Consider the following 14041-nt stretch of genomic DNA (forward strand, 5'->3'; position numbering starts at 1 on the left):
GGGGAACTTGTTTATCCCTTTTCAAACATTTTATTTTCTTCCAGCGCTGTGGTTTATGGGTAAAAATGAACGAGATAGACATTAGCTCTCCTGTTTAACATAACATCTGACGATGGCGATGTAAATGAGTTCTGTTTGGAAATCTTAATCTTGATTCATTTTAATGGTAAAATAGGATTCCCTTCCTAATCTTGTTGAAGCTTTACAGGATCATTTCCTGACCTAATATTTGAAATTAAAACTGGGTGCCCTGACAAAACTAGCAGTGTTGCATTCTCAAAATGTAGAGATTAGAAGTGAAGATGAAGGCATGTTATCTTTATTAAAACCCCGGCCCATAATTACAGTATACACTCCCCCTGATTTATTAGACATGTAGTTTTAAAACTTAGCATTTTCTTTGACTCATCCATGAATAAAAATTTACTAAATTTCAACTTTTCTTAAAATAAATTCATCATTATATAACATTCTATATTTAAAAATTGTCAATTTGCATGGCAAAAGACACTGTATGTACTGAAAATATACAGTTAATTGAATTTACAAGCTATTTCGGTACAAATAATTTGAGTAACAGTACAATCTTAAATACATCTCCACAAAGTAAAACTTTACACAACTTATTTTCTTTGCACATATCTCTGAGGGCTTGTTTTCAACTTTTTTCAGTTTCTGGCTTAAAAAACTCTCTTAAACAGCATTTAGGCCTCAGCCCACAGCTCGACTGGTCACTAACCTGGAAGTACTTTGGCCCACTTCACCATGCGTACCATCTGCTTTCCGGCCAGGCGGTTGAGACTGGACAGCAGGTGGTCAGTGGTGTCAGGCTGCGAGTTGTCATAGCCACAGTACACCTCTTCAGGCTCGATCAGCTCCAACACGCTGCAGATGGAGGGCGGCAGAAAAGGTGTGACCACCCCAGGCCCGTGGGGCACCAGGGCATTGGCAGCGCTGGCGTTGAGCTCCTTCTCCGAGGACAGGTAACCGCCAACACCACCTGTGGCAGTTTGGCTGTCCTTAGAGCCCTGCAGGTCCTCGCTGACACCCTTCAGCTTCCCTAACTTCTTGGACTTTCGTGCTGTGGGGAACACAACAGCCCTCATTAACACATTGTTGGTGGTGGCATTTCTTACATTCATGATCATGAGGTTATAATTACAATGTGACAGATGCAGTGCAGGTGTCATTCAAAAAACCCAAATATAGGTATAATACCTGGTATTTGGGTGCAAAAATTCACATCTACTGTAAATGTTAACAATGCTTGATACTTGAATGCTTAATTTTAAACCAATGTCATTTTTTAGTTCACACTTCAGTGTTAGAGGTGTGCTGATAAAATGTATACAGTGCAATTTTAAAGGAAATTTGTCATCTGTGTATCCACAGGAAGTTAAGTTTCAGTTGTAACTCTACATGTTATGATGCGAATCAGAAATTGGAGAATGTCCATTTCAAATAAAGGCCAGTAAAACCAAGAGCACATACAAGTACAATGATCATGTTTAATTTCCTGTGTATTGGTGTCATACACAGATAGATGGAGATCTTTACGGGATGATGAACAAGCACATAACAGATAAATACATACATGCTAATAAACAAAGCTTCCTAACTTGTCTGTCTGTCACAATGCGTTACAATAACACACTTCTTTTTGGATTATGATCATCTTGACACATTGAACATTTCTCGATGGCTTATTGCTGCTAGGAACTTTTGCACACCCTTTGGACAATATTTTGCACGTTCCTGCACACAACTGCAGTTTTTCATTTTAAATATGTGATATTCATGGGGGGATTACTGAACGGCCTTTCGGGCACAGGTCCAGGGGACAGAAGTGTCGGGGGCCCCCCCTGGCCTTAACCTGCAAAATGTTACTCAAATTTACACGTACCAACCAGGAGACACAAAAAGACCACAAAGAGACACAAGAAGACCATAAAGAGATGCGAAAGAACTAGACAGAGACACAAAATAACTACAATGTGGGGGAAAACAACCCCAAAGAGATCCATAATGGCTACAAATACACAAAACAGCCAAAAAGTCACAAAATTACCTCAAAGAGCCACAGAACAACAACAAAAAGATACAAAACAGCCAAAAAGATCCATAATGACTACAAAGAGATGCAAAACAACACCAAAAAAAAAGACGCAAAACCACTTCAAAGTTTGTGTCTCGTTCCTATGTAGGAGAGGTGATGGGGCCTTTTGCATACCTGTGCCCAGGGGCCCATTGTACCATAATCCACCCTTGAGGATGATGCTAAACAAGGTGTCCATCATCAGGAATTAATAGATTAAAAGAATCAAACCTTCCTGTTGCCCATTAATTCCTTAAAAGAGGACACCTTGTCGGGCATTATCCTTTACTTACTTAAGTAGTCTGAAAGCAGGACTTTAACTTTTTCAGTGTGATATTGGTAATTTTACTCAGGTAGACTAAAGGATCTGAATAACCTACTTCTTCCACCACTGGTAGATGATAGGCTACTGGTATATCTTGGCCAGGTATGGAAGTAACAAATTACAATTACTTTTGTTACTGTAACAATTTCATTTTAATTTTATTTTTGGTCCTGACAAACTGAGTGAGAATGGGACAAAAGAAAGGAGATCAATGAGCTGCAGGTTTGTCTGTGGCCGCAGGGGGGCAGAGCTTCAGAGAGGTGACAGTGCACTCAGCGGACACTCTGGAGGAGATACCAGTTACAAATGTTAACGGTCACCGGCTGACTGTCAGCAGCTGGGGAAGATACGGAACGTCAGTCGCACCCGGGCTGTGGCTACCTGTGGTTATGGCTACCATTATTATACCACAGCATATTTTATAAATGTTGTATCTACCTTAATTAATTACTTATTTGAAGCTCCGCCCAGCAAGCACGCTAAGTGGCGCAAATCAAACACACCTGCGATGTTGCGTGACGCAGGTACAAACTAGCCTGACTAGCTAACATGCTAACGTGCTCACGGGATCCGTCTGCGGGACTTACATTCAGAAACTTTAATCTCCGGTGAGATGTGTGGAGTCTGCCGACTGTTTATAACAATAATCCCTGATGTGACAGCATTCAGCTCAACATGTCCGAGAACTTTGAGAGCGCAGTGGGGCAGAGAGGCTAGCAGTAGGCCAGCTTTCATCATGAACGAAAGCAGGTTGAGGATGACTTCGCGGTGCACACGGCTCACAGAGTGACGTCCAGACAGGTGAGTACAACAACAAACTCTTCACTCACCATCCAGATGATAACGTCAACAACAGAGTGTGTGCTACTTGGTGCAAAACCTGTGCAGTCTCTCCTTTGCTGTATCTAGAATGTCATTACCAGCAGTCACTGAGAAGTTAATGTTGCTTTATCCTGCTGCTGATGCTGTAAGAGGTGTCAGGTTATTTAAAGGTACAGTGTGTAGGGTTTAGTGACATCTGGTGGTGAGGTTACAACACTGACCCTTCTCCTCTGTGCCAAGCATAGATGTATTAAGAGACCTGGATACAGTATTGTATTGCATGAAGCCAAAAATGCTCTATTTCCGGGGAAATTACCGCATTATGGGGCCCATAGAGTAAGCACACTAGAGACATATGGCGGTCCACTTCGTTCCGGTTTAGCGGTCCACTAACTCAAATGAGGATAAAATAATTTAATTGCGCGGCTCTAATAGACTTTCAGAATGTTTTTGAACCGAATTAATCAAATCCAGATTGTGAAACGAGTCATTTTGCAGGGATTGCAAAGATCAAAAAATGTATCCACTGATTTACAGATGTCTCTTTCCCAATGTAAGTGTGTGTCTGTGGGAAAGAGTCTTTTGGGCCCCATGGCATTACGTGAATGACCAGGGGTCTCATTTATAAAACAATGTGTAGGATCCATACTAAAAATGTGTGTACGGACAAAAGCCAAGAATGGCACGCGTAAAAAAATATTAAATAATTTCTACAATCAGGCTTCCACCTCACCATCTGCATCGCCAATTTCCCAGCTCTTAAGCATGTGTCAAAGTTTCTCCCATCATGTCTGTTATTATAGATTACAACTTTTGCGTGGGAATTGGCGTACGGCTCTTTCAGTCCTCGATTTGTGCGTATGCAATGTTTAAATTTAAATAAATGATACGCCTGGACGGTGTAATTCCAATTTTGGCCACTATGTAAAATTGGCTTCAAACACCAGTGCTGTTCCTGGGGGGCTTGGTACTAAGTGTGTAGGAGAAGTACAGTGGCTGACGAAAAACCACAATTGGCCCCATCTAGAGCCAGTGTTTGGTTTGTCCATTCTGGGCTACTGTAGAAACAACATGGAAGACTCTGTGGATGAGGACCCGCTCCGTATGTAGATATAAATAGCTCATTCTGAGGTAATAAAAACACAATTCTTATTTACAGGTGATTATAAATCAATGAAAACAGATAGTGCCAATAGATGCCCCTAAATCCTACAAACTTAACCTTTAATTTGTGTAGCTTAATATTGTTTTTGGTGCTTGCTACTGGTGTTCATATACTCTTTATTTTATTGTTGGTCATTTTTGTCTGAGTTTTGTCTCATTTGAGGCTAAACAAATGATCATCAGTATGTACAGGCTGCAGAGTGCTGTCTATAGAAATCAAATACTGATAAAGTTACACTAGTGTTTACAATTTATTTTGTCGCCTAAATATGTCTCTCCCCTTTCCCTTTTAAATGCGTAAGGCAGTATCGTCTACTCAGAATACATTTTAACTGACTGACTTTTTACATTTACTTTTACATTCACTTGGATACAATATTCTAGCAGCCCTACTTTTTCCACCTCAGGGAATATGCCTATTCCTTTACACAGCTAATTCATGAAATTATTTCCCCTTAATGTTGGCTTCAAGGCAAATTTGGGGTTGGTGATCTCACTCACTTCTCTCCGCATACTTAATATTCAGCTAGCATTAGATGCATATATTTATTCTTTACCTTTGGGAATCTGGCAGTTTTCTTTGCTCGTCGTACTATCAAAATCAGCACTAAACAGCTGAGCTTCCATTCAGTGGGTTACACTGCGGCTGCTACTCATGCAGCTACACTCATTGGCAACCTTAAGGTTTTATTCATGACTCATGGTCATCTGCTGCCTTTCAACACTACATAACATTTCACTAGAAAGAGATGTGTTTACTCCAAGTCATGTTTTTGTGCTTGTAATATGCTCAAGTTAATAATTATTTGCTGCTAAGTTGACGTGTCTACATATGATTGAAGACATTGTGGATTGTTGGGTTTAAATTTATCACCCCCCAGTTGTCAGAGGTGCATCGTCATAGAGTAATTTTATGTTGTCTGGGCCCCAAATATCACTTACAGCTGTACAGCTAATGTCAGGCTCTGTATTTAATGTGGTTTTCTTTTTCTTTTTTTTGGCATCACTCCTCAGTCTCCTCTGTGCTAAGTAGGGCTGGGCATCATTAAAAAATGACGAGACCAATCCCAGTACTCTTGAAGTGATACAGATACCAACACAGTGCTTCTTTTGATATCTATTTTTTGACGTCATTCAATACCCATCATGTGAACAGAAGCATTCAGTTGTGTAAAATGCCACCACCCCTCATTTGGCGGCATCTTGGCATGCTGAACTGCCAGCTCCGTGAAATACACTGCACTCAACACCACACCACAGACTATACGGGTCTTAGCTGCTGCAGTAGTTGGCCAATCACATGTCACATTAAATCCAAGAATGCATGCAGTGATTGGCTGTTAGCAAAACCCAAGAGTTTTCCTAGATCTGGGTACAAAAAGGATTGTACTACTATCAGTACTACTTGATACTGGGTTCTTCTGGATGATACCTGCAAGGTATCGAAGACTAATACCCAGTTCTAGTGCTTAGCTTGGTGTATGTTTTATAGTGTGCCCGTGTTATACATGAGTGATTGAGTGACCTAGGGTGGTCTATTAAAGGGAATACTTCGCCCCCCCCAAATGATCACAAACGCATTTTTGCTAAAACTGTAATACTGAAAACACGTATACATAAACAGTGCAGGTGCACTACTCATCCATGCATGAGACTGTTATGAGGAAGTGAAATACTACGGTTTTCGTAAAAATTCATGTGTTTGGGATATACTGAGCACACGACTGATTAAATAAGACGTGGATTATACTGCGGGAGTTATGTGAGACTTTGTAAATAGATGTTTTGATAAAGTAATACTATAATTTCAGTTTATAAGTAACTGTTTTGTTTTTGGATTCTTCATTCACTGTGGAGGCATGCAAGAAGAACAAAGTTGTCTTCCCAAATTCAACGTAACACAAGGCGAGAAATTGATATACGAATAATCATTTATTGAATGAAGTGTTATTTTAAGTTGACTTTATTGAGCCTATTCTTTTGCTCCGCTCCGCTGCTGCTGCCTGTATACTGCTCCAAACACCACTTCAACACTGCTGCTGCCGCTCATATAGCATTTCATAAGACTGCCCTTCATCTCAGCATCCACCTGTAGACTCTTATTCCCGTGTGAGTGACTTTATCAGAGTCACTCCTCAATCTTCTCTGTGCATGGACACTGTGTGTGCTTGTAAGGAGCGATGATGTCAAAGCGAAGTAAAATGGACTCTTAAAACTCTGTATTCACTCAGTAATACAGTACATCCGTTCCACATTAGTTTTGTTGACTGGAATATATACAAGCAAGTCAAATTGGCCATAAAAAATAAGCATTTGCACATTCACAGTGCAGAAAATGTATCATAAAGTGCTTTTCTGGAATTGATTTTCCCAATCAGGGCTCATTTGTTTTATGTTGTACTATCAGAGGTTTGGATTGGTTCCAGGATAAATATGTTAGCTGTAACTTTCAAAGGCACGGGCCTTGAACAAAATGTGAACAAGAGTACCCTCACCTCTGAAATGTTTAGTCATCGTTGCCCTTATGACAATAACCAAGCAATCTGACTGCTGTTTTAGAAATCCCTCCAGATGAAACACATTTCATACTGCATTGATAATAGTAGTCCTCCCATATTTGCAACGTTGCATCATTAATTGAATGTGTTTATTTTCTGTAAACACCTGGGTTTTCCTTGCACATTTAACTGTGCATAACAACAAGTGTTTAAATGATTCTCTTGAGCTTGAGTGAAGCTTGGAGCCGTTGCTGTTGTGGGCCTGTAAAGCTCTTCAGATCTTTAATGTGATACTGGGCTATACAATTATACTTGATTTGACATGACAGCGGACAGATCTAGTGCATTTCCACATGACAGACTTTTCATAAATCACTAGCCTAGTACTGCACAGTACTTTAGATAAGTCACTGTCTAAAGCGCTGAAATATCCCAAAGGATTAAAATATTCAGTATTCACATACATACACTTCCATCTCTTGGCAAATCCAAATAGATACAATCGCTAAACACTTAATGACACAAAGATGCTGCAAATTTGTATCATGTGCCACTGGGTAAGATAAAAATAATGGGCATAAGGTGATGATCATTAAGAAAAACAACTTCATAGTCATTTCTGTAAATGGTTCATTTTGACAGCAAGTCAAGGAGAAACTGCTGCACACAGCAGAACAGCTGGTCTGAAATATCCAAGTTGGTCTTTTTCTTTTTCTATTTAAAGTCCTAGCACCTTTCCATGGGCATTCATTAATTCCTCTCCCCACTGCTATAAATACATAGTCCAAATTTTAGTGCTGGGGAGTGGTGAACTACATGTAATGAAAGTAGTAATTTAACAACAGTTTGCCTGCTGGTAGTTCAACTACATTCATATTTGCACAGTGATTCAAGAAGGTTTTTTTTTTTTGCAATTTTTTACTACTAAAACTACAAACAATTTGGCCATAAAATGAAATGATTTATTTTTTATTTTTATGTTACAATTGCTTCTCTACTGTAATTGAACACCCTTTGACCACAATTAGTCAAGTATTGATTTTTGTTATCTATTAACAAATGTTCAGAGAAGTTGTTGCATTCTATTTTAGAAGTTAAATGGCTGAGTAATCTATACTAAACCAAAGCTAACATTCTTTGCACTTTACCACGAAAAGCAGGATGTTTTATTGTTTTGGATTATGTATGACATTAAAAACCGTCACTTTTCTTTTACCATTAAGTTCAATTTAGTGGTGGTTTAGTGGTTCAATTTTTAGTAGAGCTGCCCCTTAAAATTTGAGATTCAAATTGTCAGTTGGAGACCTCTCAGTCGACTGAGATTGCTTCAAGTTGAACAGTCGTTTTTTTTTTCGTTTTTTTTTATTGCTGGTCAGTGTGCTGTCTAGTGTACTTCTGGGGACGTTTTGGCCTCCAGATTTTGCTGTGGAGTGAGCACCCTTTACTTCCATGTTACTCTTTGGTACAGGGAGCTGCAGAGGTGATGCAGCAGCCCGAAGGAGGAGAAACTTTGCACCGTAAGCCTCCAAGATAACATTATCCTCTGTCTTCTGTTTGGAAGTGTTGAACTTACAGCTCACATCAACATAATACAAAACAGTCTCTGGTGTTTGTTTGATATCTAACGCTGGCAAAAAAATGCTGTTGCTCTTTTGTAATCTGTCGTTAGCGCCATTAGCTTGTTTACTATATAAACGCTGCTTTAATATCCCGCTGAGCCCTGTTTGAACTTTAAAACTTTATATGGGGCCGAATCTGATTCGACTGTATTATATTTTGTTAGAATTTTGCACAGTGTTAATCTGATCATTTTTGTAAAGTAGTTTGAACTAGTTTTTCTAAGTAGCTTTAGTTATCCAAACTAGATTTCTGTAGCTTTGCTTTAGTTCAGTTTCTTCCATTCTAAAATAATTGGTAGCTTGCAAAGCTCTGCTGTCAAAGTAGCTTCCCCAGCTCTGCCAATTTGTAAAGATTTCACAATGAATTAATTTAGAGGACTCACAAATAACTGTAATTGTAAAAAAAAAAAACAGCAACAACTGCTTGTGTGTGTGTTTTTGTCCCTTTGGCCAACGTTTGTTTTCTCAGGTAATTTAACAGCACAACCAAGTTTTTATGTAATTTCACATTAATTTTTAAATTTAGCCTCCTTAGGGAGCATACAATTTGTAATTTCAATAACTCTAATGGACTGAAAACCTATCAAGTGTGCTTTTAGCCTTGTGTCTGCCACCGCGACCCTGAATTGAAATAAGCCAGTGGCAATAAATGAATACATTTGATTCCACATCCCTCTCAACCACAGTGTCGTCTTTCCTCTTAATACAATACTGTAACTTGTCTGCAGGCTTTGTCAGCTGGCATCGTATAGAGTACTGTAGATCTACGCCTTCTGCAGATGCATTATGCAGATTGTGCTCAGATATACTATATGCACACACATACACACAAACATCCTATGACTCAGCATCCTCGGGCCTCCTGTGACTACAGCCAGACCTCCTTTTCTATATCTATCATTTCTTATAAGCAGAGAGCAGCTGACTCAAATGTCACATCGGGGACACGTGACAGGGCGAATCTGTAATGAGGGTGTGACTCCTCACCTCCTAGGTTCATCCCGGCCTGGAGACACTTCCGTACGCGACATGCCGGACAGTTTTTCCTTCGGATCTTGTCAATGATACAGTCATTCCTCCCGGCACACAGGTAGTTGTGCTGACCTACAGAAAGACAAGACACAGCGTCAGTAGGATGTTGAACAGTACATGCAGTTTGACACAGGACAGAGGTAATATTTTCAAAGTGATGTGCAGCAGAGATATTAAAAAGAGCAATAAAGAGGAACATAAAAGAGATGCAGTACTGAATTATAGTTGTATAAATGTGATTCGGTGAACAGAAGTAAATGTTTGATTCACTGTAGAATCTCTGTCGGTGTTTGTAATGTAGGTCAACACAGAAACCCGTGAAATGTCTGGCAATATCAGAGATCTACATTTCATGATTATCACTGTGAAACTGATTGAAATTGTGATTATTCCGCTCTCACATTCTACAATGCATGACTAATGGTGTATTTTACAGTATATGGCATGGGGGTATTAATATTCGCTGGAACCAGGACACTGGCTGCAGCTAGACTATTCCTGACAGTGATGCTAACATGGCGAGAATCCCTCCTGCCTCCTGCCTAGCCCTTAGCTAAACCCAATGATCTCCCGTTTCAGAGCGCTTCCTTCCGCTTCACTAGTTCTTCACTGTACAGCTCCTCTCCTCCTCCACTCTTATCCTTCTCTACGCCTGCGTCTCCATTCCTCCTTTTTCCCTTTTTCCACACGTCCGCCAGCCTCAGAGCGCCATACGCCCACACACAGGCAGGCTCATGCTCGTGCACACATACAGTCATTCACTCTCTCACTCCCATACATACACACACACAACATGAACGCACATGCACACACACACACACACACACACAGCCAAAGCTGCTCCACTTGGCAATTTGAAAAAAAAAAAAAAACTGCAAATGCTGTATCTGATTTCACAAACAAATACACACACATGGAAATCACGACACAACCCAGATGGAGTGGTATAGTGTGGCGTAGTGACCCCAGTGACCCCGGTACATGGCTTATCTCTGTCAGGGTTGATGTTAAATTTGTGTGTAAATCTCAGATGGTGTGTATGGTTGTGTGCATGCACATGCTTGCAGGTCAATATACATCAATCTATATGTATATGTTTGTCTTGAATCATTTATTTCTTCAGGAGTACCAAAGATTTCTGGCACAGACTTGTGTTTTAGCATGAGAGCTTGTGCATTGTTTACATGCAGTTTGCCCAAACATGTACATTCTGCGCACTGCCTTTTGTTGCATCTACAGTACAGTATTTGTATTTGTGTGTAGGACTGAGCAGAAGTTGTTTTCTGAGCTAGCAGGAGTAGTGCGCAGTGTGTCTGTCTGGCTGCTGCCAAAAGCCAAGGAACCGAGCTGCAGGAGGAGAGGCAGCAGCTGTAGCCCCACCACTATTTCTGGCTAAATCACATGACCGTTACATAAGCCCATTTTTCTTGCTCTAAAAAACAGTAAACTGCGACACAGGAAACACAACGCAGCCATCCCCTTCCCCACCCCCCCTCGTGCACAGACACACACACGTGTGTATCGGCACACACTCTCGCTTGGATAGGCCAGACCAAATGGCAATTCTGAAAACTCTGGAGTCTTCCTGTCAACTGTTTTGCTCATTCCCGTGAATCTTGTTAATAATTGTTGGAGTGAAATACACTTTATGAGACAGGCGAAGTCGTAGTCCGATGGTGTGTATGCGCGCGACTGTGTGTGTGTGTATCTGAAAAGGGGGAGAAGTTGTTTATTTATGCACTGTGTGTGCATGCACTCACATGGCCTCGCACAGCATGTTTACCTCTGAATATGTGCATTTGCTTATCAACCTGGCACGTGGTGGGCTACTGATAAATAATACTTTTTCAGGCTTACCTTGAAAACATAATATAAAACTTTCATCTCCAATGAAAATGGTAAATATATAAAGTAATTTTGACTCATATTCTCATGTGCATCTTCCACATAAATCTATAACTTCTGTTTGTACAACCAAAATATTCAATAATGCCATATCCTGTCAAGATATTTTCATACAATACTCCATGAAGAAGATTCCCTTAGATACTCTATTGAATTTGACATCATCCTAATAACTCCTGTCTGTTGGTACAATGCACACTCTGTCAGTATTCTCCATTACATGGCAACCCCAAGAGTTTTTTAATGGAGTCCACTCACGTCTACTTTTAGCTAATGATCTCACAATCTGGCAACAACCCGCTGAGTCGTCTCTGTTGTCTGTCAGCTCCAGCGTACATCAGTTATGAGGACATTCTTCTGAAAGGGAAATACTCTTTCCTATGGGGACCCCACTTTAACAAGAGTAATCTGCCCTGCAGTCCTCTTGCCAGCTACAGTGAATCCGCTTTACAAACAAAACACACACAGACTTCGGGCCTTTGCTTAAAATACAGCCTTTAACCTGACATTTTTGAATAGCCACTAGACACAAGTGGTCAGGCCCCCGATTGTGTAAATAGCCTCTCAGATACAGTGGCTGCTGACCCACATCAATAATACTACTGTGCTCCTCTGAATGGCATTTAGTAGTGGCTGCAGATCTCTTAGTTGCAAGCCAGTCCTGCAGACGCAAGATGGCATATAACTAAAGGAAACTATGTCACTCTCATAAACTAATGCCATTTAATTATCCACTCACAAAGCATTCGGTCAATTCTGTGATCGTCATTCATTGGTATTTATGCAACCTAAATTACATAGCCAAACAAAAATACCAAACAACTGAAAAAAACAGGCCTCTCATAGATGTAATTGCTGCTACCACTGGGCCAGCAGTATGCAAATCACTGGCTTGCAATAGCGCTGCTACTCCAGCTCTTTGGACAACACACAAACAGCTGTGTTGGATGGGGCTCTGCACAATTAAGTTTCCTTGTCTGGATCGTCATAAAAAAGAGGGTGCAGAAGTTAAAAAAGGGGAAGTAAATAGAAGCTGTTATTTTGTTTACTAATCTCTCTACTCCTATAATAATCTGCTATATCTCTAAATTGTTGTCCTGTGCATTTCCGTCTCACAAAGATTTTCACCATCTGCTGCCTTTGTACATACTGCATTTAGTCATTATTTGGGCCTTAATATGGTATTTGGAGGTGTCTAAAAAAAGCAGTCAGCTATGGCAGCGTTTATGATAAAAGCAGTTAGAATCCAAAATCTGTCTCACGGTACTCTCATCCACAATCCTTAGGGGACCCCTTTTATATCATTGAGTAGTACGACTGATGACCCATGACAAAGTGTCATATTTTATGGATATTTCATAATATATTCATTGCATAACAGTACAGAACAACTGATAAACTGTACATTTAACCCATATGGTGAACACAATAAATGCAGGAAGTTTGTGCAAGATGAGTGATTTTAATACATTTTGAGCGGATTATTTCCAATTATTATTGCATCAGAGGCCATCTGTCTTTCTATCTATCAATTTTAGCAATTTTTTTCCTGATGCTTTGCCATTGTGCTATCAACTCTTTGGTTTTTTTAACTGTATGCTTTTCTAGCGTAGGGTGAGTCCGTTAAGCAGAGAGAGAAGGCTTGTGTTCAGGTCGACATTGGAGCCTCAGTTTTCTTTACAAAAATGAATGAAATGCTGAGATATAAGGCTCCTGTAAATTGTTAAAAGCTTTCTTTAACCCTTTTAAAATCAAAAAGGCCTGGCGATCCCTCAGTGAAGCCTTGGCGACCCATAGTGGAAGTTTGGAAGCCCAGGTTGGGAACCAGTCTTTTATTTAATATATAGATAGTATTACCATTTTTATGGTCTTAAAACTAGAGGTTAAAAACACATTTGACTTTGTTCCAAATCACACAAATCAAAGCGCGCTAGCTGCTGACTTCTTTTCAGGCTGAAGCGTTGCAACAGAAATATGCCCACCACTGTGTATGTCCTTCCTCATCAAAGCTGGTTTGAAAATAAAATATTCTGTGTGTTGAAACATTACTTGAAGGCCTCTCTGAAAGATTAAACTTACATTTTGAAGAAAAACAATTCCACTTAATTCTGTTTGTATATTATCGATTATGTAACATGAAAGTTTTTCAGATGCTTGTCATAGAAAAATCATCATAACTTCATTTTTTCAGCAGCAACTTGATATGTCATTTTTATGTATAGAGGAAGTGCATTTGACATGTGCATTTACAGCAGATTATGTGCCACACTGAGACTTTGAAAAGGCTAAGAAGCCGTCAGAGAGTAAACCACAACTGTCTGTATACTGTTTCTTTAATAAAGCAATCATCAGTGAAGGCACTGATAAAAACCATCAGATTAGCACTGCTTATTTGGTTGAACACAAAAGGTGTAACCCTCCGACTGCACTGGATCCTTTTTGCATTGATGTCAAAGAACAAAGGTATCACCAGGGAGCAGGAAGAGATGGAGGTCAGATTATATCCAATGAAGAACCATCAGGCCTGCAGGTCAGCCGAGGCCAGTTGAACTGAGGGCACAGAGGAAGTAGTGTGGGCACG

The 14041-nt window shown here is 40.1% G+C and overlaps 1 protein-coding gene across 1 annotated transcript in view; it reads right to left on the reverse strand.

The window, feature by feature from the left end:
* The window catches only part of nr3c2 (nuclear receptor subfamily 3, group C, member 2), a 92772-nt gene that overhangs the window by 20396 nt on the left and 58335 nt on the right, over positions 1 to 14041 (reverse strand). The window contains exons 4-5 of the mRNA XM_050045003.1: positions 9511 to 9627; positions 740 to 1081 (exon numbers count right to left, since the gene is read on the reverse strand). Of these exons, the coding sequence (XP_049900960.1) occupies positions 740 to 1081; positions 9511 to 9627 (459 nt within the window). The remainder of the gene's footprint in view (positions 1 to 739; positions 1082 to 9510; positions 9628 to 14041) is intronic.

The sequence above is a fragment of the Epinephelus moara genome, chromosome 5 (assembly GCF_006386435.1).
Source record: "Epinephelus moara isolate mb chromosome 5, YSFRI_EMoa_1.0, whole genome shotgun sequence".
Lineage (NCBI taxonomy): Eukaryota > Metazoa > Chordata > Actinopteri > Perciformes > Serranidae > Epinephelus > Epinephelus moara.